At 45.4% G+C, this 21,382-nt stretch overlaps 2 protein-coding genes across 4 annotated transcripts in view; one reads left to right on the forward strand and one right to left on the reverse strand.

Moving 5' to 3' along the window:
* SLC7A7 (solute carrier family 7 member 7) overlaps window positions 1–9,487 on the forward strand; it is a 35,725-nt gene extending 26,238 nt beyond the window's left edge. For all 3 annotated transcript variants that reach the window (XM_080831370.1, XM_080831368.1, XM_080831369.1), the window contains 8 exons: window positions 3,609–3,734; window positions 4,488–4,632; window positions 6,019–6,142; window positions 6,453–6,556; window positions 6,851–6,947; window positions 8,285–8,434; window positions 8,585–8,768; window positions 8,976–9,487. In XM_080831370.1, the coding sequence (XP_080687496.1) occupies window positions 3,609–3,734; window positions 4,488–4,632; window positions 6,019–6,142; window positions 6,453–6,556; window positions 6,851–6,947; window positions 8,285–8,434; window positions 8,585–8,768; window positions 8,976–9,082 (1,037 nt within the window). In that variant the 3' untranslated portion in view covers window positions 9,083–9,487. The remainder of the gene's footprint in view (window positions 1–3,608; window positions 3,735–4,487; window positions 4,633–6,018; window positions 6,143–6,452; window positions 6,557–6,850; window positions 6,948–8,284; window positions 8,435–8,584; window positions 8,769–8,975) is intronic.
* Window positions 9,131–20,824, reverse strand: OXA1L (OXA1L mitochondrial inner membrane insertase). The gene is made up of 10 exons (XM_080831371.1): window positions 20,736–20,824; window positions 20,129–20,290; window positions 19,239–19,443; window positions 11,657–11,800; window positions 11,319–11,404; window positions 10,986–11,150; window positions 10,751–10,855; window positions 10,476–10,638; window positions 10,306–10,386; window positions 9,131–10,223 (listed from the first exon to the last, which is right to left on the reverse strand). Exons 1-10 carry the CDS (start codon window positions 20,796–20,798, stop codon window positions 10,102–10,104), a joined length of 1,296 nt encoding a protein of 431 aa, XP_080687497.1. The 5' UTR covers window positions 20,799–20,824; the 3' UTR covers window positions 9,131–10,101.
* Between the last annotated feature and the right edge of the window lie 558 nt (window positions 20,825–21,382).

The following is a 21,382-nucleotide window of genomic DNA, read 5'->3' on the forward strand; positions in this document are numbered from 1 at the left end:
TGGCTCCTTCAAAGCATCTTCCTCCAAAGCAGGTCAAAGCAGGAATGGAACTGCACGTGAGTCAAGGGTCCAAGGTGATTTCAGGCCATCTTCTTGTGGACTTGGCCCAATGTTGGGTGGAGATGGAATTACACCTAGAGGTAGGAGGGTAGGGCATTTCTGTCCTTGAAGCTGACTTGCAGTCGCCTCCGTGTTACTCTAACCCTATGGTCCCCTCCTTTCCCTGCCTCTGAAACAGGAGGTTGGGCCTCACTCTAGGAACAGTACACTAGGCTGGGCTTTGGGGTCTCTGTGAGCTGTGTCAGCTGTGGGTGAGGCAAAGAGCCCAGTCAGCGGTGCTGCCTGGCATACCCATTCCCTGCCGCCATAGCCAAGAGGCCCCAGAGGAAGCTGGGTGCTGGAGAAGGTGAGAGCCAGCTCTCTTCAAGCGGTTCCTCTGCTCCTGGTTTCTTTCCAGAGGAGAGGTCAGGCAGGAAGATGGGTCAGTGGCTGAGAAATAAGGCTCAGGTACTGGGGAGGGTGAAAAACCGGCAGGTCAAAGGAGGGGTACGAAATGGATGGATACAGAATTTATGTAGAGAAGCGGTAGGGATGAAAATGGCAACAGTCCATTATTTTCATTTCAGAATTTGTTGTAGTAAAGGGTGATGAGTTGTCTGTTTGGCGCTGCCCACAGGCCTTGGCAAAGCTGAGAGCAGCTCCCTGTGGCACATGGCTGTAGACTGAGCCAGAACTCGGCCTGTCCTGGCTTGGTGTTGTGACTTTGGGTCCCTGAGGGCTAACCATCTACCTCAACGAGGTGATCCCTTCCCTGTGAATAGTGCAGCATCAGGTGCCCCTGGTGTTGTTATTATTATTTTTTTCAGTAAGCTCTGTACCCAGTGGGCCTTGAACTCAGGACCCCGAGATCAAGAGTTGCGTGGTCTACTGACTGAGCCAGCCAGGTGCCCCCCCCCCCTGCTTTTTGTCCCTGGTCTGTCTTTTTTTAAAATTTTTAAAAAGATTTTTTTTAAAGATTTTATTTATTTATTTGACAGACAGAGATCACAAGTAGGCATAGAGGCAGGCAGAGAGAAAGAGCGGGAAACAGGCTCCCTGCTGGGCAGAGAGCCCAATGTAGGGCTCGATCCCAGGACCCTGAGATCATGACCTGAGCCGAAGGCAGAGGTTTTAACCCACTGAGCCACCAAGGTGCCCCTAAAAAGATTTTTTATTTATTTCAGAGAGAGAAAGAGAGAGAGAGAGAGTGCAAGCGAGCAATCATAAGCAAGGGAAGAGGGAGAGGGAGAAGCAGGCTCCCTGCTGATCGAGGAGCCCAAGGCGGGGCCTGATCCCAAGATCCAGAGATCGTGACCAAGCCAAAGGTTAAGGGAAGGCAAATGCTTAACTGACTAAGCCACGCAGGTGTCCCTGTCCCTGGTGTTTCTAATCAGAAACCTGGGCTGGGGGGCACCTGCACCTGGGTGGCTCAGTTATTAAGCATCTGCTAAGCATCTGCCTTCAGCTGGGGTCATGATCCCAGAGTCTTGGAATCGAGCCCTCTCCCACTCCCCCTGCTTGTGTTCCCTCTTTCGCTTTCTCTGTCAATTAAATAAATAAAATCTTAGAAAGAAAGAAAGAAAGAAAGAAAGAAAGAAAGAAAGAAAGAAAAACCTGGGTCAGGTCCTATTTGTAAGGCAGCAGCAGAGCCCAAGGGTGAGGCATAGGGGCTACACGATGGAGAGAAGGTGCAGGAGGGCTGATGGATGGCTGGAAACAGAAGTCCAGTGGTGATTAAAGGGTGCGTGATTGTGGAGGATTAACAGGTCTGAAAGATTTGTGGAGGGTGAGAAACAGACACTTCTGTCACTTTGTGGGGTGCTAGTGGAGATGGTGCTTGTCTTTAATTATTAACTTAGCATTGAGGAATTATGGGTGTAGTCTTGCTCAGCCCTGTGATAAGGTTTGGTTGTTTATTGTCTTGTTTATTAGGTAGAAAGGCAAGTGTCTGTATAGGACTAGGATGCCCTTCCTAGGGAAGAGGAAAATGAGCTTGGGCAGCTAGGAGACTAGGAGGGGTGCAGAGGAGGGAGAGGGAAAGACAGAAGATGACCCAGCTGTTCCCTGAGGTTGGTCTTTCCGGCTTCTCAGGATGAAGATGCTTCTGGGCCAGTGTGGCGAGGCCAGGACACAAGAAAACAGGGGGATTAGGGACAATGAAGGACTTGGCCTCTGCCAGAACAGAGACAGGGAGGAGGCTTCCTGTGAAGCATGCAAGCCCAGCACCAGACCTCCCTTCCTCTACTGGGAAAGAAGGCAGGCTGATTCTGACCTTGCCCTTGGAGGTCTTGTAAGGACTGGCAAGCCTTCCTCCTCAAGCTCCTGTGGCTGAGCTGGAAAGGCAGGGGCAGTGAGGTGATTGGCTTCCACAGTGGAGGTGGGCTGCAGGGGCCTGCCCATTTCAGACGCTGATGTGGGATCCAGAATATTCAGCGGGCTCTCAGAATCCTTTCTTTTCACTTTCTTCCCAGCCACATCCTGGGACTATGGGGCAGCCTCACAGCAAATGTAGGCTTCCCTTCTTGAATTTCTTCTGAAGTAGTGGATTGAAACTTTTTTTTGGGGAAAATGGATTTCCCCGAGATTCTGACAAAGGCTATGGACCTTTTTCTTAGAAAAATGCATATTCTTTGGACATATGTACTTAACTATTTACAAGGAATTTCAGGCCTTGTGGAAGCCCTAGGTTAAGCACCCTGGCTCTAAGGGTGATCCATGAATTTTCCCAGAGCTCATAGGGGTAAAAGTATTGCCTCTACCCCAGGGTAGGACTTAAGGAATGTTTGTGGCTCACTCTTTTTCATTGTCCATCAGGAAAAATGCCATTCCCACTCTATAGGAACCTTGGCTCCAAGGATCTTTCCAAGTACAAAAACAAGTGGCTGAGCTGGCAGGCGGAGCAGGAAGTCTGGCCCCCATTCTAATCCTTGGCCACACGTCCTGACCTGCTGGCCCAGCAGTGGATAAGTCACAACAGGAATTGCCAAGGTTAACAATACCACAGATTGCTGAGTCCTGGAGCCTATATCAGGAGGTAAAGGGGTGCAAAGCTGGGAGGACAGTGACTTTTCAAAGCCTATAGCCGGAAAACATCACTAATCCTGTATGGCTGCCAGTCACCTCCCACTGCTGGGAGGCTGTTGTATGTAAGCAAATCCAGTTACTTTGTTTCCTCCCGATTAAGTGCTGACGGTATGTGTGGTGCTGCCTACACAGATGCTCAGCGGGGCCTTTGAATGCTAATGCTGAGGACCTGCTGGGCAGAGGTTTCAAATAGCTCAGGTCTTTGGCCAAAGGGTCTGTTTTTTTTTTAAGATTTTATTTATTTATTTGACAGAGATCACAAGTAGGCAGAAAGGCAGGCAGAGAGAGGAGGAAGCAGGCTCCCTGCCGAGCAGAGAGCCCCACGTGAGACTCGATCCCAGGACCCCGAGATCATGACCTGAGCCGGAGGCAGAGGCTTAACCCACTGAGCCACCCAGGATGACTGCTTCTGGAAGTAATGCTTGGGGGTCCAAGGCTCTCTGGGTGGTAGGGTCATTCACGGATCAGAATTCTTATTTTTTCAGGTCTCTTAACCTTTATTAACTGTGCCTATGTCAAGTGGGGAACGCTGGTACAAGATATCTTCACCTACGCTAAAGTGTTGGCACTGATCGCCGTCATCATCGCGGGCATTGTTAGACTTGGCCAGGGTAAGCCGGAATAGCAGTGAACTCTTGTGCATTTTCTTTGAGTCCTACTTCTTCAAATGCCTTTTTGTGCATTCTCATTTGCTAGGTGCCATGATTTACATTTTATAGAGGAGGAGACTGAGGCTGCAGAATTAAGTATCTTGCCCAAGTCCCTAACTCCTAGTATGTCAGTGGGGATTTGTACACAGGCTGACTTCAAACCTGTCTTCTCTGCATGGTCCCAGAGGCTGATCTTGGCAAAAGGGCTGATCGTCATGCCCTGGGAGTTGGCTTTAGCCGACTGTCCAGCCCAGTGCTGTGGCTATGTTTGGTCTACCCTTAGAAGTTCTGCAAGGGCAGAAATGAACTCCTTGTACCCACCCCTCTCCAATTTCCAGGTAGGAACACTAGTCTGCCCCGCTAGTCTGTTGCCCTGGGCATAAGCGCTGTCGTCCTTCCATCCTGTACCAGCTGTTTGTAGTGTTAGAAAGCGGGTAAAAATGGGGCAGCTTACAGGGCAGGACAGAACCACATCACTTCTGTTCTATGGCCCTTCTGCTCTGTAGTGGTTTCTTACCCTAGAAAGCTGCCCCAGTCTTTCCTGTCAGGATCCCCATGCTGTCTCCCGTTCCGTTTTACCAGTGTCCTTGCTGTGGAAGGGGTTCTAAGCCACTCACTTGCTGTGAGTGTCATGTTCTTCTCCTTTTCTGGATCACTTTGAAGCTGGGGGTAGGCCACTAATCCTTCTGCCTTTGCATGTTCCCTGGATTCTAGGAGCCTCGACTCACTTTGAGAATTCTTTTGAGGGTTCATCATTTGCAATGGGTGATATTGCCCTGGCACTGTACTCGGCTCTGTTCTCTTACTCGGGCTGGGACACGCTCAACTATGTCACTGAAGAGATCAAGAATCCTGAGAGGTAGGTATCTCCCCATCAGTTTTCCATGGCAGTAAGGATAGCTATCATTTACCGAGATAGCTCACCATAGCCACTGAGACAGATTTTACCAGCTCCACTTGAATAGATGCGAGGCCTAAAGGCAGGAGAGATAACTTGTCAGGGGTAAGTGCAGGCCTTTTCACATCTGTCCCTTCATTCCTCCATTAAGTACAGCAGGTTGTACCTGTTCATGTGTGCTTTCTCCTGGGTTTTCCTTAATATTCACCTATCCTTATTCCCACATAATTTTAGGTCACAGATGCCCCCAAACTTCCCTGTTTTCCTTTTGAGCCCTTCCTGGTTTCTCAAATTTGTACTGACATAGTGGTATGATGTCAGCATTTAACAGCATTATTTCAGCCTTGTTATTCTAAATTATTCCGCAGTTATGCAGAATGACAAGAGCACTGGACAGGGAGTCAAAGGGTCTGGAGCCTGTCTTTCCACTGATTTGAGTCCCCTGCCATGGCTGCCGGCTTCCTTATCTGTAAATTGAGGGGGTTGAATGATGTGATCTCCAGAGCCCTTCCTGGCTCTCAAATTCAATGATTCTTGGAACTAAGATGTTCCAAGAGTGGAGTGGAGTTTCTGTAAATTTTAAACTCAAAACAATAAACTCCTCTTGGTGCACAGCCAGTGTTGCAATCCAGGGAGCAGATGAGAGAAGTAGGATTGAAGCCCTGGGTCAGTGGTGGTGCTTCCACCTACTGGACAGAAGCTAAATGACTTGAGTATGCCCCCTCCCCTACACTGTGAAGAATGTTTATGAAAGTCATAGCTTTATTGCTTTAGAGGACCTTGTCTTTGTGTCTTTCTCCTAGCCACTGGTTAGGATGGCCCCCAAGGTTCTCAGACTGAGTAAGGGGATGGTGTGAACCCAGTTCCCAAGTTGCTTATTATTAGATACACACATTGTTCTGGTCAGTGAGGACCTTACTCTGGATTTCACAATTTGTGTCCCTAATTTCCTCTTATATTTATTTCTCAACCTTAAGACATACTTCCCAATGTTGGCAATCTTGTAAAGGGAATTCTGACACCAAGAGGCTTGGGATGTTTTAAAAAAAAAAAAAACCCACTAGCCACCTCCCCACCCCCATCGTCTTCAGTGCTATTACACAGTGACATTGTTTTTTACTAACCCTTTTTCTGCTGTTTGGTTAGCCTTTTCTCTAAATGTGATATTCTTTTCCCTTGATGCTCTTTAAGCTCTGAGCTCAAGAATGAAGTCACTATTGTATACAGCTTCAAAAGCAAAAGCACTGGGGAAACAAATAGGAGGACCCATCCCTGGATTGGTATGAGTCTGAGGATTAAAGGATGTGACCCTGGGACTAATGTCTGCATTATTTTATTTGGCTGTAGGAATCTGCCTCTGTCCATTGGCATTTCCATGCCCATTGTCACCATCATCTACATCTTGACCAATGTGGCTTACTACACTGTGCTAGATATGAAGGACATCCTGGGCAGTGATGCCGTTGCTGTGGTAAAGGATTTTCACTAGCAGAAGGCTGAGGGTGTGTTTGTGGGCTTTTTGGAATATTGTAGGTCCTGGAAGTCCTGGAAAGGGTGTAGTCCTTGAAAGGACTATGCTTAGAGGTACCTAGCTGGCTCAGTTAGTTGAGTGTGCGACTCTTGATCTTGGGGTTGAGTTTGAGCCCCCTTTGATGTAGGGAAACTAGGCTTACAAGGTTGTCACCCCAGCTGTGGAAGGAGGGTTGGTTAGATTAGGGGCCTCTGGGGGCATGCTTTCATCCTTTTTAGATCCTAATGACCCTTCTGTTCCTTTCCCTTAGACTTTTGCAGACCAGATTTTTGGAATTTTCAACTGGACAATTCCGCTTGCAGTTGCATTGTCCTGCTTTGGTGGCCTCAATGCCTCCATTGTGGCCGCTTCTAGGTAGGAGTGGTGTCTTTTACAGGGGGTGGGGTGTTGTGAAGAGCTATGGCAGGGGAGGGTAGGACTTATAGGACCCAGAGTTTAGTCACTATGTTCCCCAAATCGTATTAATCCCTTTGTTCTTGTTTCCATTAGCAGCCTCCAGTTCTTACTCATCTCAAAACTGAACCCCAGTCCCTATTATTCACACTCTTTTGAAGGAGGGGAGGGCAGCAGGAGTGCTAGGAGGCATGTGAACCAGCCCCACCCAGTGTCCCACAAGTTTCTCAGCCTCTCTTATCTTACCCAAAATAGGCTTTTCTTTGTGGGTTCAAGAGAAGGCCACCTCCCTGACGCCATCTGCATGATTCATGTTGAGCGGTTCACGCCGGTACCTGCGCTGCTCTTCAATGTAAGTAACCTCAAGGATGGGGCTGAAAGGCAGACTGGGGGGAAATGTTGACAGAAGAAGTGGGGGCACCTGGTTAAGTGTCTGACATGATTTCAGCTCAGGTCATGGTTTCAGGGTTGTGAGGTCGAGTCCCCACGCTCAGCATGGAGTCTGCATAAGGCTTGCTCTCTCCCCCACCACCATACATAATTCATAAAACCAACAAAAACCAGCAAAGCAACTGTTCTAGCTTTCCCAAAACTTCTAAAGAATTTAGTAGAAAAACTATCTTCTCGAAAAAGAAAAATGGTAACTCTTCCGGTCTAGGATAAAGCATGAAGTACACTAATTATAATGAAATGACTGCCATGATAGTAAATGACATAGTGTTTAAGGGAAAAATGATCTTCTGTGGGAGTAGAAGGTAAAGGTGGAAAGACTTCTTAGACAAAGTGTTTTGTTTTTTTTTTTTAAGATTTGAGAGAGTGCGTGCCGGGGTGAGGGACAGAGAGAGGGTCTTTTAAGCAGACTCCATAGGGAGGGCAGAACCAGACATGGGCTTGAACTCAAGACCCTGAGATCACAACTTGAGCTAAAACTAAGAGTTAGATGCTTAAGTGACTGAGCCACTCAGGTACTTCTAGATAATATATATACATATATATATATACACATATAATTTTTTTGTTAAAGATCTTATTTACTTACTTGACAGACACCGTGAGAGGGGGAGTGGGAGAGGCTTGATCCCAGGACACTGGGATCATGACCTGAGCCAAAGGCAGATGCTTAACGACTGAGCCACCCAGGCGCCCCTAAGTACATTTGAAAGTGGATTTTTAAGGTTAGGCTGCAAAAGGTGGAGATGGGCTTTAGGTTAATGAAACAGTATATGGGGAGGTAGATGGGGCACCTGGCTGGCTCAGTCAGTGGAGCATGCCAACTCTTGGTCTCAGGGTCGTGAGTTGGAGCCCCATGTTGGACATAAAGATTACTTTAAAAAAAGGGCATTAAAGAAACCCAAAGACCATATCAGAGTCCTAGGGCAAAGCAGTATGGTGTTGGGTAGTAGGAGATAAAAGCTGAAAATGTAGGTTGGAGCCATTATGGAGAGAGATTCTTCAGCAAAAGATTTGTGAGGAATTGTACTGATCTGTGCTTTACAGAGGTTAACTTGGCAAAGGTTTGAAGAATGGGCAAAAAAAAAAACCAATTGAGAGGCCACTGGCTTACTAGAAAAGGAAGGAGATACTGTAACTAGGGTGCTGAAGCTTGTGGGAACAGAAGAGGACAGATGCGGGTGAGTGTGGCTTCAGTGACCAAGGCTGTGAGGAGTTGACCTGGGCTTGTGTCTGCAGGGTGTCATGGCACTGATCTACCTGTGTGTGGAGGACATCTTCCAGCTCATTAACTACTATAGCTTCAGTTACTGGTTCTTTGTGGGGCTCTCCATTGTGGGTCAGCTTTACCTGCGCTGGAAGGAGCCTGATCGGCCTCGTCCCCTCAAGGTAATCCACCTCTATCCTACCTTTGCCTGGGACTTGGTGGTGGTTGGGTGTGGAGGTGAAGGGGTTGGAAAGGCTCAGTGCTCTCATCTTCACAGAAGAAACCGTTACTATAGCTGCCTAACCTCCACCTGTTTTCTCTGTGCCCTCCAGCTCAGCCTTTTCTTCCCCATTGTCTTCTGCCTCTGCACCATCTTCCTGGTGGCCGTGCCACTTTATAGCGATACCATCAACTCCCTTATCGGCATTGGCATTGCCCTCTCGGGCTTGCCCTTCTACTTCTTCATTATCAGAGTGCCAGAACACAAACGACCTCACTGCCTCCGAAGGATTGTGGGTAAGCCTTTGGATCTTCAAGATGATTAGCTATTGTATGGCCTTTTCCACCCCTCCACATCTGGTTCCCCGCCTCCCAAGTCAGCTTTGCCATAGGGGCTTCTGGTTGTTAGGCTTAACCGAATTATCCCTCAGGTCAGCCCCATTCAGTGCCCCTTGAACTGAACTCAGCTGACCTCTTAGTTCTGACTCACATTTCTCTTTGTAGCATCTGCTACATGGTACCTCCAGGTCCTGTGTATGTCAGTTGCTGCAGAGATGGATTTGGAAGATGGAGGAGAGATACCCAAGCAACGAGATCCCAAGTCTGACTAAATACTGTCTAGAATCAATCCTGAGATGTGGAAAGCAGGGGCCTCTCATCCCTTACTGGCTGGAGCCAAGGAGGGTGAAAAGGAAAGTACACTTGGTTAAAGCTGCTCAGCCCAGGTTTCTGGACAGATGACTTCAATTTTCGAACCTGCCTTTTAAGAGATGAAAAGTAATTTATTTGTTTTGCTACACATTGCTTTATTGTCCCTTTAAATAAAATCTGGAACAGACAGTGGTGGGGAGCATGTCAGGTGTGGGCTTGATCCCCTGTGTTAAGATTTTTACTCACCCCTGGGTGTGCCTACCCACTCCTTTTCCTTTAAAAGAGCCAAAAATGCTCCGAAATTCCTGTCTCCTTTAGAGACATGAAACTGTCACAGGTGCTAGATAATAAAAGGGTTATGTTCTAAACTTTGAGTAGTTTCATTCGAGAACGGTCCCAGAGACCTAAGAGGAACACTAAAAACAGTCTTGTGCTTGAAAGTATGAGTATTTCTTTCCTCTCAAGTCAGCTGATGCAACCACTCTACACAAGAGAACACACCGAAGCTGCTCTAGCAAAATGAGATTTTTCACTAACAGCCTAATTATATCTAAGAATTCTGAGCACATGTACTTGAATATTTATAGCATCCTGAGATAAATGTGGATGGAAAAACTCACGTATGGGGTGGGAGTGTAAGCTTGTAATGCCAGGTTACAATGCTGAGGCACTTCCTAAGAGCACGGGCAGGAGCAGTCCCCAGTCGATGTCGTCTTCAGTTTTCTGGAGCACACCATCCATTTCCCTGTTTAATAAGTATTCGGAAGCAGCATGTAGTACAGAGGTTTACTGATTCTGTGGCTGGCAAAGATCACCTGGCTCTTTTACACTTAGGTTTGAGTCTGTAATGGAATCCACTTTTAAAAGGAAGAGCTCTATGCCCCAGGGCTTCTAGGTCTGGGGCAAGGACTCTGGGTCCAATCTGTTCGGAGGTTGAGTCTGAGGAGAGAGCTCCCACCAGTCTGAGCAGGAACGGACTTCAGCCCAGTGTGTCACGCCAGGGCTGCTTTGGCTTGGCACTGCTGCTGTTAGGGGTGCTGGGAGGCTGATTCTTTCCATGCTGTAGCAGCGGGTTGTGGGTAAAGGTCTGTCGTAAGGGACCTAGGGCAAGAGAAGACAAACCTTGAGGAACGAAGGAAAGGAAGAAACAAATCAGAGAATCGAGCCTGCAAGGGTTATTTACCCCTGGCGGCTAGTTCCAAGTGATTCTGCATGCGTCGTTCGCGCTCCTGGAGCTGATGCGCCAGTTCAGCATTCTTCCACCCTGCGGTAAAGAGGAGGAAGACACTGGGTCCTATGCCCATTTTTAGATGACTTTCCCCCAGTCGTGTTTCACTAAGGACAGACCCTTACCTCTTTTGAAGCTTTTTATAAAACCTTCCCGTGGAGGTAATTTGCTAGAGTCATGCACAACACGCTGGGGGATTTTAAGTATAGTCCGTACGGCTGGAATCCGGAGGCAAGCCACCTGGACCAGGGAAAACATATTGGAGGAGAGCCAGTACATGAACACCGCCTGGAGGAGAAGAAAGAGACAGTACTCAGGAACTGTCCTCTGCTGTCAGCTTGATAGGAGATGGCTGGGCTAGATGGAAAGGCTTGGGGCCAGTTCCTAAACTATTACCTACCGTGGGGAAATGGATAGTTATGGGCAAGACGGCTAGGGGCATCACTCTCAACACATTTCTCATCAACTGAAGATCAGAACTTTGCACACCAGTCTCTGCACCTAACTGCCAAAAAAACCAAAAACAAAACAAATGCGTGTCATTTCTAGAGAATCTGGCTCAGATTTCAACCCTTCATCTCTACTTTCTTCACTCTCCACTTTGCAGGCCTGGCACTTCGCCAACCTGAGCTTACCTCAAGGACACCCCACATTGTAGCAGTGACCACCAGTGGTAATATGTAGGTGGGGTCAGACAGTGTGAGATCCTGGAACCACAGAAGGCCACCTGTCTGCAGGCTGGGCACAGGAAGGTTGGCCATTTCTCTCAAGGCAATGAAGAAGGAGATGAAGATCGGGGCCTATTACACAGGATAAACAGTATCAGTACCCTTTAGCAAAGGGACATTTTCATTTCTCTATTACTGAAAACCCTATCACCACCACTTGTTTTTTGGGGGTTTAAGGCATGGGAAACAGGAGTTTATCTGACTGGTACAGGATAAAATAAGGAAAATGTTTTTGCTTACCTGAGTCAGAGGTAGAATAAGAGGTCTAAAGAATTTAATATCATGCTTTTTCTGGTAAAATGTCATTTCCGAGGAGGCCTTGTAAACTGTAAAGGAGGGGAAGTTAATGGTTGGGTTAATAATTACACCGATGGAGGTGACCATCCATACCACCTGGCCCATAAAGTTTCTACCTAACCCTGGCCAATCACTGGAAACATTAGGCCCAAGAAGTAGGTAGATCTTTAGAACTTGCCCACTTCTAGCAACTCCTGATATATGCCATTCCCTTCCCTCAGCAGAGTGTCAGGAGAGTGTAGATGTGGTCCTCTCCTGTGCGCATTCTGCAGTTGACTCACACTCAGCATGGTCTCCTGCCAACTTGGCCTCTCTGATTCGAGTAGAAAACTTTTGGATCTCTGGCATGTGGTTATGGATCTTGGCTGCTTCTCGCTGACCCTTCACGATGAGAGGAAACACCAGGGAGCGGGCAAGGACGGTACCTGGAAAACACAGACTAGGACTGGAGTGAAATCAAAGCAGTCCTGCAGTTGGAAGGTTGAAGGTTTTTAGGTCCTCACTAAAAGGGTCTTTTTTATTCTAGTTTTTTTCAATACTGGGACACCTCCTGAAGGAACACGTAACAAAGGGCAGGGATGACTTGGTTCCTGCAAGGCTTAGTCCTCTGCTTTGACCTCACAAAAATCTAGCATTAACTTCTATAAGGAAATGGCCAGGGATACTGTTTATTTCCTTGAACAAAAGGAGGTGAGACAAGATACTTTTCTAGATAGTGATGTCTGAAGTTTTCTATTATCAATGGAATCTCCCTACCCTCAACTCTTTAAGTATAGCCCCAATATACATAAGCGATAAAATATAAGAGATATATAAAAACTGCTCCGAAAGAGAGAGAGTAGTCTGGCTACAGAACTATTCAAGCGCTAGCCTTTGCTTTTCTCAGAGGCACTATTATAGATGTTGGAGGCTCCTAAGAATGAAGAGTGAAAGCCACTATCCTAGAAATCCCTAGGGTAGGAAGTAATCTGGTGGCTTACTGCTTTAGTTCCTCCCTGTTTCTTATACTTCCTATTTCCTGATCATTCAAAAAATATTTAGCTTATCTGTAGACAAGGAAGGTGGTCTGGGCTGAGAAGAGAGGGTGGTGGTGCGGTGGGGAATATGGGATTAGGCTTTATCAACCTTACCGTGGTTGATATGGGATGGGAAGAGAAGGGAAACTAAGGATGAAATGGAAAATACTAGCCCTGAAAGAGAAGACTGAGAACTGGGCAATGGCAGTGGAAAGATATGGTTAGAAAGACCAGAAGAAAATCAGGAAAGATGATCACAAAAGCCAAGAGAGAGATTTCAAGGTCTAATGTGTCTAATTCAGACCCTAGGCCCAAGGGGATCAAAATGGAAGAGGAGGAAAGATCCTGGGCTTACATCTTCTCAAGGATATACCAAAATCTACAACTCCATATAGAATTACCTCTGTATAAAGAACTTGAGCAGAACAGATCTTACACACCTAAGGATATAAAGAAAAAGTCATTTTGAGTTGGGTAGGAGGCACAGACAGGGTCTAGTCAGGACCCACAGTGGCAGGGATTTCACAACCAGAGAGATATATACTGTGAAACAAGAGGTCCAAGCCCCATATTGGGTTCCCAGCCCTACAACTCCTGGCTTTGAAAACCAGCGAGGCAGGGCGCCTGGGTGGCTCAGTGGGTCAAAGCCTCTGCCTTCAGCTCAGGTCATGGTCTCAGGGTCCTGGGATCGAGCCCCACATCGGGCTCTTTGCTTGGCAGGGAGCCTACTTCCTCCTCTCTGCCTGCCTCTCTGACTACTTGTGATCTCTATCAAATAAATAAATAAAATCTTAAAAAAACAAAAAACAAAACCAGCGAGGCTTACACCTGGGCCACATGTGAAGGAGATTAACGGATTAATTTTAGGGCATGCTGGCAGGGCAGGGATTTGTTGGAACATAATCTGGGGATGGAAGAGCTGGCAGGCACCATTTCCGACATTCTCCATCTACTGTGCTAGCACCAGCTTGTCCAGCCCAAGTGACCCACAGGCCAAGAGCCCTTAAGTGGCTCCCTGCCCCTGCCACACCCAAATGGCCTGAGCCTGCACCAGAGCCACTACCCCCAACAAGCAGCCCCTGCCCTGCATATACTAGAGCACCCACAGCAGCTGGACCTCACAGTCAGCCACACAGGAGGCCTGGCCTCCCCATCAGTGGAATACAGCTGTCACAGCTGGGCCTTGTAGCCATTTGTGCTGAGACCCAACCCCGACACTTGCCCACCCAACAGCAGTAGTGGCTGGACCTCTCAGACAGGATGGGGGACAGCCCTGCTTACCAGCATACCTGAAGAAGTTGTGGCTGAGCCCTGCAGACAGCTGTGTCAGGGGACAGCCCTGCAAACCACTGAGTTTGCAACAACAGTGACTCAGCCATAAGAGGAGGGTGCATGCAGCCCACATGAAGAACCCCTAAGGCACCTGGATCAGGTGCCTGCGAAGTTTGCACTACTGGACCTCACAGGACGCCTGCAAAAAGCTACTCCTTCAAGACCAAGAGACAGAATTGATCTAATTCAAAGAAACAGAGAGTTAGGCAAAATGAAACAGAGAGCATGTTATAAATGAAATAAGACAAAACCTCAGAAAAGAACTAAAGAGATGAACAATCTACCAGATAAAAAGGTCAGAGTAATAGCCATAAACATACTCACCAAACTCCAAAGAATCAACAAAATAAGAACTTCAACTATGAAAAAAAAAATCAGAGCTGAATACAGTAACTGAAATAAGTCCACTAGAGGGATTCAACAGCAGATGAGGTAATGCAGAAGAACAAATCAGTGATCTGAAAGGTAGTGGAAATCACCCAAATGGAACAGCAAAAAGGAAAATACGACAGTTTAAGGAACCTGTGGGGCAACATCAGGTCTAACTAACACTGGCATTATAGGGATCCAGAAGGAGAAGAAAGAGAAAGGGACAGAAAACCTGTCAGCTGAGAAATTCCCTAGCCTGGCAAAGGAAACAGACATTTAAGTCCAGAAAGCACAGAGAATCCCAAAAAAGATGAGCCTAAAGAGACTCACACTAAGACTAGTTATCAAAATGCCAACAGTTAAAGAATCTTAAAAGCAGCAAGAAAAACAAAACAACCTAGTTACATACAAGGAACCCCCCCATAAGGCAATCAGCTGACTTTTCAGCAAAAACTTCAAAGGCCAGAAGAGAGTGGCATAATATATTCAAAATAGTCAAAGGAAAAAACTTACAACCAAGAATACTCTACCTGGCAAGGTTATCACTCACACTGAAGGAGAGATAAGGAGTTTCCCACATAAGCAAAAGCTAAAGAGTTCATCCACACTGAACCAGCCCTGTAAAAGAAATGTTAAAGGGACTTCTCAAAACAGAAAAGGCCATAATTAGAAATAAGAAAATTTATGAAAAAAAAAATCTCACTAGTAAACATATAATAAAGGTAGTGGATAATTACCTACAGAGCTAGGGTGAAGGTTACAAAAGTAGTAAAATTATCTAGACCTACAATAATTAGTCAAGGGATACAAAAATTTAAGAATATCACAAATATCTTAGAATATTAATTCTAAGATACAATGTTAAAAACAATGCGGGAATTTTCAAGCCATTTTCTTGTATAACCTACCCATTCAAATTATTACACAATTATTTCATAGGCTTTCTAAATAAGTTTTTAAACCTTGGGGGGGAAAAACCCCATAAAATGTGGGAAGGGGGGACTAGTATTTTTAGAATCCACTTGAATTTAAAGCAATCATGAACTTAACATACATTTATATAAGATTTCTATACATACAGTGTTAAATAGGAACTTAATGGTAACCATAAACCAAATACCTATAATAGAACACACAAAAATAAAGAGAAAGGAATATAAACATAACACTAAGACAAGTCACCAAATTACAAGGGAGAAGACAGCAACAGAGAACTACAAAACCACCAGAAATCAATACAATGGTAAGAAGTAGGGGTGCCTGGATGGCTCAGTCAGTAGAGCATGTGATTCTGGACCTAAGGGTTCTGAGTTCAAGCCCCACATTGGATGTAAAGGTTACTTAAGAAAATGGTAGGGGCTCCTGGGTGGCTCAGTGGGTTGGGCCTCTGCCTTTGGCTCAGATCATGATCTCAGAGTCCTGGGATCGAGCCCCATATCGAGCTCTCTGCTCAGCAGGGAGCCTGCTTCCCCTTTCCCCTCTGCCTGCCTCTCTGCCTACCTGTGATCTTTCTCTCTGTCAAATAAATAAATAAAATCTTAAAAAAGAAGAAAATATGGTAAGAAGTATATATCTATCAGTAATTAGTTTAAGTGTAAATGAACTACATGTTCCAACCAAAAAACCAACAAACCAAAGAGGGCAGCTTATGGTGGTATAGGCCTATCTTAGGAAAGAAAAATCTCAAACAATCTAACCTTACTGCTAAATGAACCAGAAAAAGAACAAAGCCCAAAGTTAGTAGAAGGAAGGAAATAATGAATATTAAAGCAGAAACAAATGAAATAGACTAAAAAAGCCATGGAGAAGATCAACAAAACTAGAGATGGTTCTTTAAAAAAGATAAACAAAATTGGTAAGGCTTTAGCCAGACTCATTAAGAAAAAGAGGGCCCAAATAAAATCAGAAGTGAAAGAATTTAACAACCAACACCACCTGGGAAACACAAACACAAAGGATTGCAAGACAGTACTATAAACAATTATATGCCAACAAAAGGGACAACCTAAAAGAAATGTATAAACTCCCAGAAACACAATCTTCCAAAACTGAATCTGGAAGAAATAGAAAATCTGAACAGACCAATTACTAGTAATGAAACTAAATGGGCAATCAAAATGCTAACAAAAAACACTCCAAAGACCAGATAACTTCACAGGTGAATTCTACCAAACATAGAGGAGTTAATACCTATCCTTAAACCATTCCAGAAGATAGAAGAGGAAGAAAAGCTTTCAAACTCATTCTACAAGGCCAGCATTACCCAGATACCAAAAGCAGACAAAGACATTAAAAAAAGAGAAAACTATACGGGCCAAAATCTGTGCTGAATATAAATGATGCAAAAAACCTCAACAAAATATTACCAAACCGGGGCGCCTGGGTGGCTCAGTCATTAGGCGTCTGCCTGAAGCTCAAGTCATGATCCCAGAGTCCTGGGATCAAGCCTGCATTGGGTTCCCTGCTTGGCGGGAAGCCTGCTTCTCTCTTTCCCACTCCCCCTGCTTGTGTTCCCTCTCTCGCTGCCTCTGTCAAATAAATAAAAAAAAATTAAAATATTTTTTTACCCAACCACTATAATTTATAACAATATATCTAAAGGATTTAATACATTTGATAACACATTTAACAATACATTTAAAGGATGATTCACCCTGATCAAGTGAGATTTATTCTGGGAATTCAAGGATGGTTTAATATTCACAAATTCAGTGTGATTTACCACATTAACAAAATGAAAGAAAAATTGTATGATCTTCTCAACAGATGCAGAAAAAGCATTTGACAAAACTCCACATCCGTTCAAGATACATCTCTCAATAAATTGGGTTTAGAGAGAATATACCTCACTATAAGAAAGGTCATATATGAAAAACTCGTATTTAAGGGGTACTCAGGTGGCTCAGTCAAACATCTGCTTTTGGCTCAGGTCATGATCTCAGGGTCCTGGTATTGAGCCCCGAGTCAGACTCCCTGCTTCGCAGGAGGCCTGCTTCTCTCTTTCCCACTCTCCCTGCTTGTGTTGTCTCTCTCTGTCAAATAAATGAAATCTCTGGGAGGGGGAAAAAAAAAAGGATGTGGAGAAGAGAACCCTGGTGCACCACTGGTGAGAATGCAAAATTGTACAAACCTGTGTCCAACTTCACACTCAGTGGGGAGTCTGGAAAGACGCACTTGCTCTTTCTCTTAAATGAATCTTAAAAAAGCCCCCCAAACCCCAAAACAAAAATATATTTGCACCTGTAAGTTCACTGTAGCATTACTTACAATCGTGAAGATATGGAGGTAACGTAAATGTCTGTAGATAGATGAATGAATAAAGGTGTGGCATATAAACACACAACAGAGTATTATGCAGCGATTTAAAAAAAAAAAAAAAAAAAGTGAGGGGCCCCTGGGTGGCTCAGTGGGTTAAAGCCTCTGCCTTCGGCTCAGGTCATGATCCCAGGACCCTGGGATTGAGCCCCATATTAGGCTGTCTGCTCCGCAGGGAGCCTGCTTCCTCCTCTCTCTCTCTGCCTGTCAAATAAATGAATAAAATCTTAAAAAAAAAAAAGTGAGCTCTTAACATCAGTGACACGGATGGACCTATAGGGTATTAGGCTATGTGAAATAAGACAGAGAAAGATAAACACCATGTAATTTCACTTGTGTGAAATCTAGAAAACAAAACAGACTCATAGATACAGAGAACAATCTGGTTGCCAGAGGGGAGGGGATTAGAGAAGATGGGCAAAATGGAAGGAAATTAAAAGGTACAAACTTCCAGGGGTGCTAGGCTGGCTCAGTCAGTGGAACTTGTGACTCTTGATCCCGGGGTTGTGAATTCGAGCCCTACACACCCAATGTGTGGGTCAGGATCATGACCCTGAGATAAAGATCTGCATCAACTGACACCAGCTAGGCGCCCCAGGGATTGCTTAAATAAACTTAAAATTAAAAAAAAAGGTACAAACTTCCAGTTGCAAATAAAGATGATCCAGGGATGCAATGTACAGCATAGGGAATTACAGTTAATATACTGTAACAACTTTATATGGTTACATGGTGATCACTTCCTAATATACATCTTGAATCACTATGTTGTACATCTGAAACTAATGTAATATTGTATATAAACTACAATAAAATAAATTGGAAAAAAGTGTCTAACACAGAAAGATCAAGTATGAAAAATGGGTTCAGTAATGATGTCACTGACAAAATGAGGTGGTATTAGTAAGTCAGATTGCTGAATGTCAAAGAGTGGAAAGAAAGAAGTAAGTCCACTGCATGCAGAACAGTCTTTTAAATAAGAGCTATGAAAGAAGAAAGAACTAAGGATGAAAAAAGGGACTTTTCCTAAAGAAATCCATGGTATACTTGAACATGTTTATATTTTCAGAATAGGGCAGTAAAAAGAGAGAAGCTGAAGACCTAGGGAAAAGGATGATCACCAGAGCAAGGTGTAGGAAGAACAGAATTTAAAGTATAGTCTTAGCCTGCAAAAGAAACAATGTGGGCACCTTCCAACTGGCAGCAGGGGTGGGTGCGTGGGGAGAGGATTAAGCGCCAGGCCTGACCTATCACCTAAACCAGGGCAGCTTCATCACTGTTAACAAGGTCTCCTTACTCTAACCCCATGCTCACATTAAATATCTACACTTGTTGAATCCCAGGTGATCCAGTGGTTTTATAATGTCCTTTAGGAAAGAGAAGTAGTGTGTATCTAAGGATCAAGAGCCTCTATTCCTTGTCTGAATCATCTGCTTTTCTGACCCCTAAACTTCTGCAACTACAGTTGACCCTTGAGCAACAGGGGTTTGAACTCCCTGGGCCCAATCATATGTTGTTGTTGTTTTTAAACAGTACTGTACATGTATTTTTTTCTTCCTTACTTTATTGTAAGAATGTAGAATACATGTAACATACAAAACATGTACAAACTGTTTATGTTATCAGTAAGGCTTCTAACAGTAGGCTATTAAGTTTTTGAGGAGTCAAAAGTTATGAAATTTCAACTGCTGGGCAGGGTTAGTGCCCCTAACCCCCAGGTCGCTCAAGGGTCAGCTGTATTCCCTCCACCCACTTACAGAAAGGCTATCTTTAAAGTTCTACCCCTAAGTTCCCATTTCTTCTACCCTTGGCCAGGATGTATTTCCCTTACATGCAGCAATGGCCCCCCACCAAGGTAGGCCTAGGTTAACATGCATAGATTCCAGTAAGTTCTGAATCAGTCCCACTGGGGTGTATGACCCCAGACCCAGTTCAGCGAAGCTCTGTTCTGCAGCAGCTTGAACTACATCTGCGGTCTCTCCAGAAGCCACCTCAGGTACTGCTGTGGGTGAGGGAGTTGCAGGAGGGCCCTGAACCTGTGCAAAAGGAAGTCATGTGTAATACTCAGTAGGGGGGACATACAGAAATCACAGGCCCCCTAATAGCTAGTATCAGGTTGTTCTATTGACTTTCTACTTCTCGTTCTCCGGGTTAGTCTACAGTGTAGACTACACAGAATTCAAGGATTAAAAAGGACACCTTATTTTTTCCTCTGGACAGGAAGATGAGTTACTTAAAGTAAGACTTCCTGACTTTCTTTCCTATTAGGAAGTTATTTCTTCTATCATATCCAAACTTCACAGTCATTTGAGTTTCACTGGCACAATTTTGCAGATACTGAAACTATCATAATTTTCATTTAAAACAATTCAGTTTTTAAGACCAAAATATTCACTTGGTCTCACCATCAGAAATATTAATACCCAAGAAGTCATTCATATGCAATTTATAACTTTTCTAACACACACACACACACACACACACACACCCCTAGAATCATATCTCATACACCATCAGGGGCTTGCCACCATTATGGCAAACAATGCCTTGTATATAACATCAATCTCGCCTGCTGTACTTTCAATTATTTCCCCACTGATACGAAAATCTATCCGAAGCAGAGATGCTACCATTTTGGGAGCTGCATGGAATGTGCCCCATCCCTCCTCCTTATACCAACAAACACTACTCCTAACGTCGCAGGGACGAATCGCCTCTTACCTGGGCTTCTGCGAACAAGATCACGGAGGTACTCAGGCCCCGGGGTCCAGAGCCAGCGAGGACGACATAGTGCGGGCGCTCGCAGCACCGGCCGGTTGGAAAGAGGAGCCCCGCAGTCAGCGGTTTCCGCGGCCAATGCGAGGGCCCTGCGACGCTGTGGAACTGAGAGGATAAAAGAAGGATGGGGCCCCTTTATCAGGAGCAGATGTCACTCATCATGCTCATTCGCCACGAAGCACGCAGCCTTCTACCACAGGTGAAGTCACTATTACTCTCCGCGCACAGATAGCTGGCCCGAAGGCATGCACTTAGTGCGGCCTGGCTCTCAGTTACCGCAGGCCCACCCCGGAGCACAGAGGTCGAGGCTGATGTTTCCGTGGCCGGGGTGACATCGGGACCCACAGACAATATGCGACAACAATATGCGGCCGCTGAGCCCGCAGGGTCGGGGACTTAACCCTCCCATGTACTCATGCGAGCCGAGGTCAAGAGAGGCAGGTCCCGGTGAGGTCAGCGTCTGCTCAGGCTGTTCCTGGCACAAGCCGTCTCTGGCTGGGGTCATGGGGACAGGGCTGGGTCCTGGCGCTCAGCCCTGGGGTAGCCTTACCTGACGCTGTGGCCGTAAGAGGCGCAGAAGCTCCCGGCGACCGCACATCAAACCTACCGCCATTTTGCCGGGAAGCGGCCTGAGTGCGCTTGCGCACTCAGAACTTCAGCCTCGCGGGAAGAGGCCCTTTTGGAAATGGGCATGAAGCCAGAGCTGTTGCTATGATCAGATGGTAACTGAGACTGGAACTCAGCGGCCATATTTGAAGTGGGTAAGAAGACGCTAAGGGCCCTATTAACAAGATCGCGCAGAGGAAATTGAAATTAAAGGCCACCTGAAGGGCTGTCACGTAGTGACTGCAAAATCCTAGGGATTTCTTGGCTGTCAGCTCCCAACCCTAACATCTCAAATGTACCTGACAGAAATGGTAAAGATACGCAAAAAATATAATCCAGATTTAGTAATAGTGGGGGTTATCACCTATCAATCACATATGTTGGATACAATTGTAAATAAGATTTTAAAGTCTACTTTGAAAAATTAATACAGTTACAGGTAATGACAAATATACAACTACAGGACTCTTGGGGGAAAAAACCCCCGAACTGTTACTTTGGTGCCCCCAAATGAACGATCTGTCACAGTATTTACAATGGCCTTGTACAGCCACTATGGAAAACAGATAGAAGTTTCTCAAAAAATTAAAA

Source organism: Martes martes, assembly GCF_963455335.1.
Source record: "Martes martes genome assembly, contig: scaffold_142, whole genome shotgun sequence".
Lineage (NCBI taxonomy): Eukaryota > Metazoa > Chordata > Mammalia > Carnivora > Mustelidae > Martes > Martes martes.

Excerpts from the sequence above, each read along its gene's own strand:
- OXA1L (XM_080831371.1), bottom strand. The coding sequence starts at position 20,798 with ATGGCGGTAGGTTTGATGTGCGGTCGCCGGGAGCTTCTGCGCCTCTTA. Across the intron at positions 11,151-11,318 it reads TTATTCTACCTCTGACTCAG|GCCCCGATCTTCATCTCCTT; the intron begins GTAAGCAAAAAC and ends CCTGTGTAATAG. Across the intron at positions 10,224-10,305 it reads CTTGGAACTAGCCGCCAGGG|GTCCCTTACGACAGACCTTT; the intron begins GTAAATAACCCT and ends CTCTTGCCCTAG.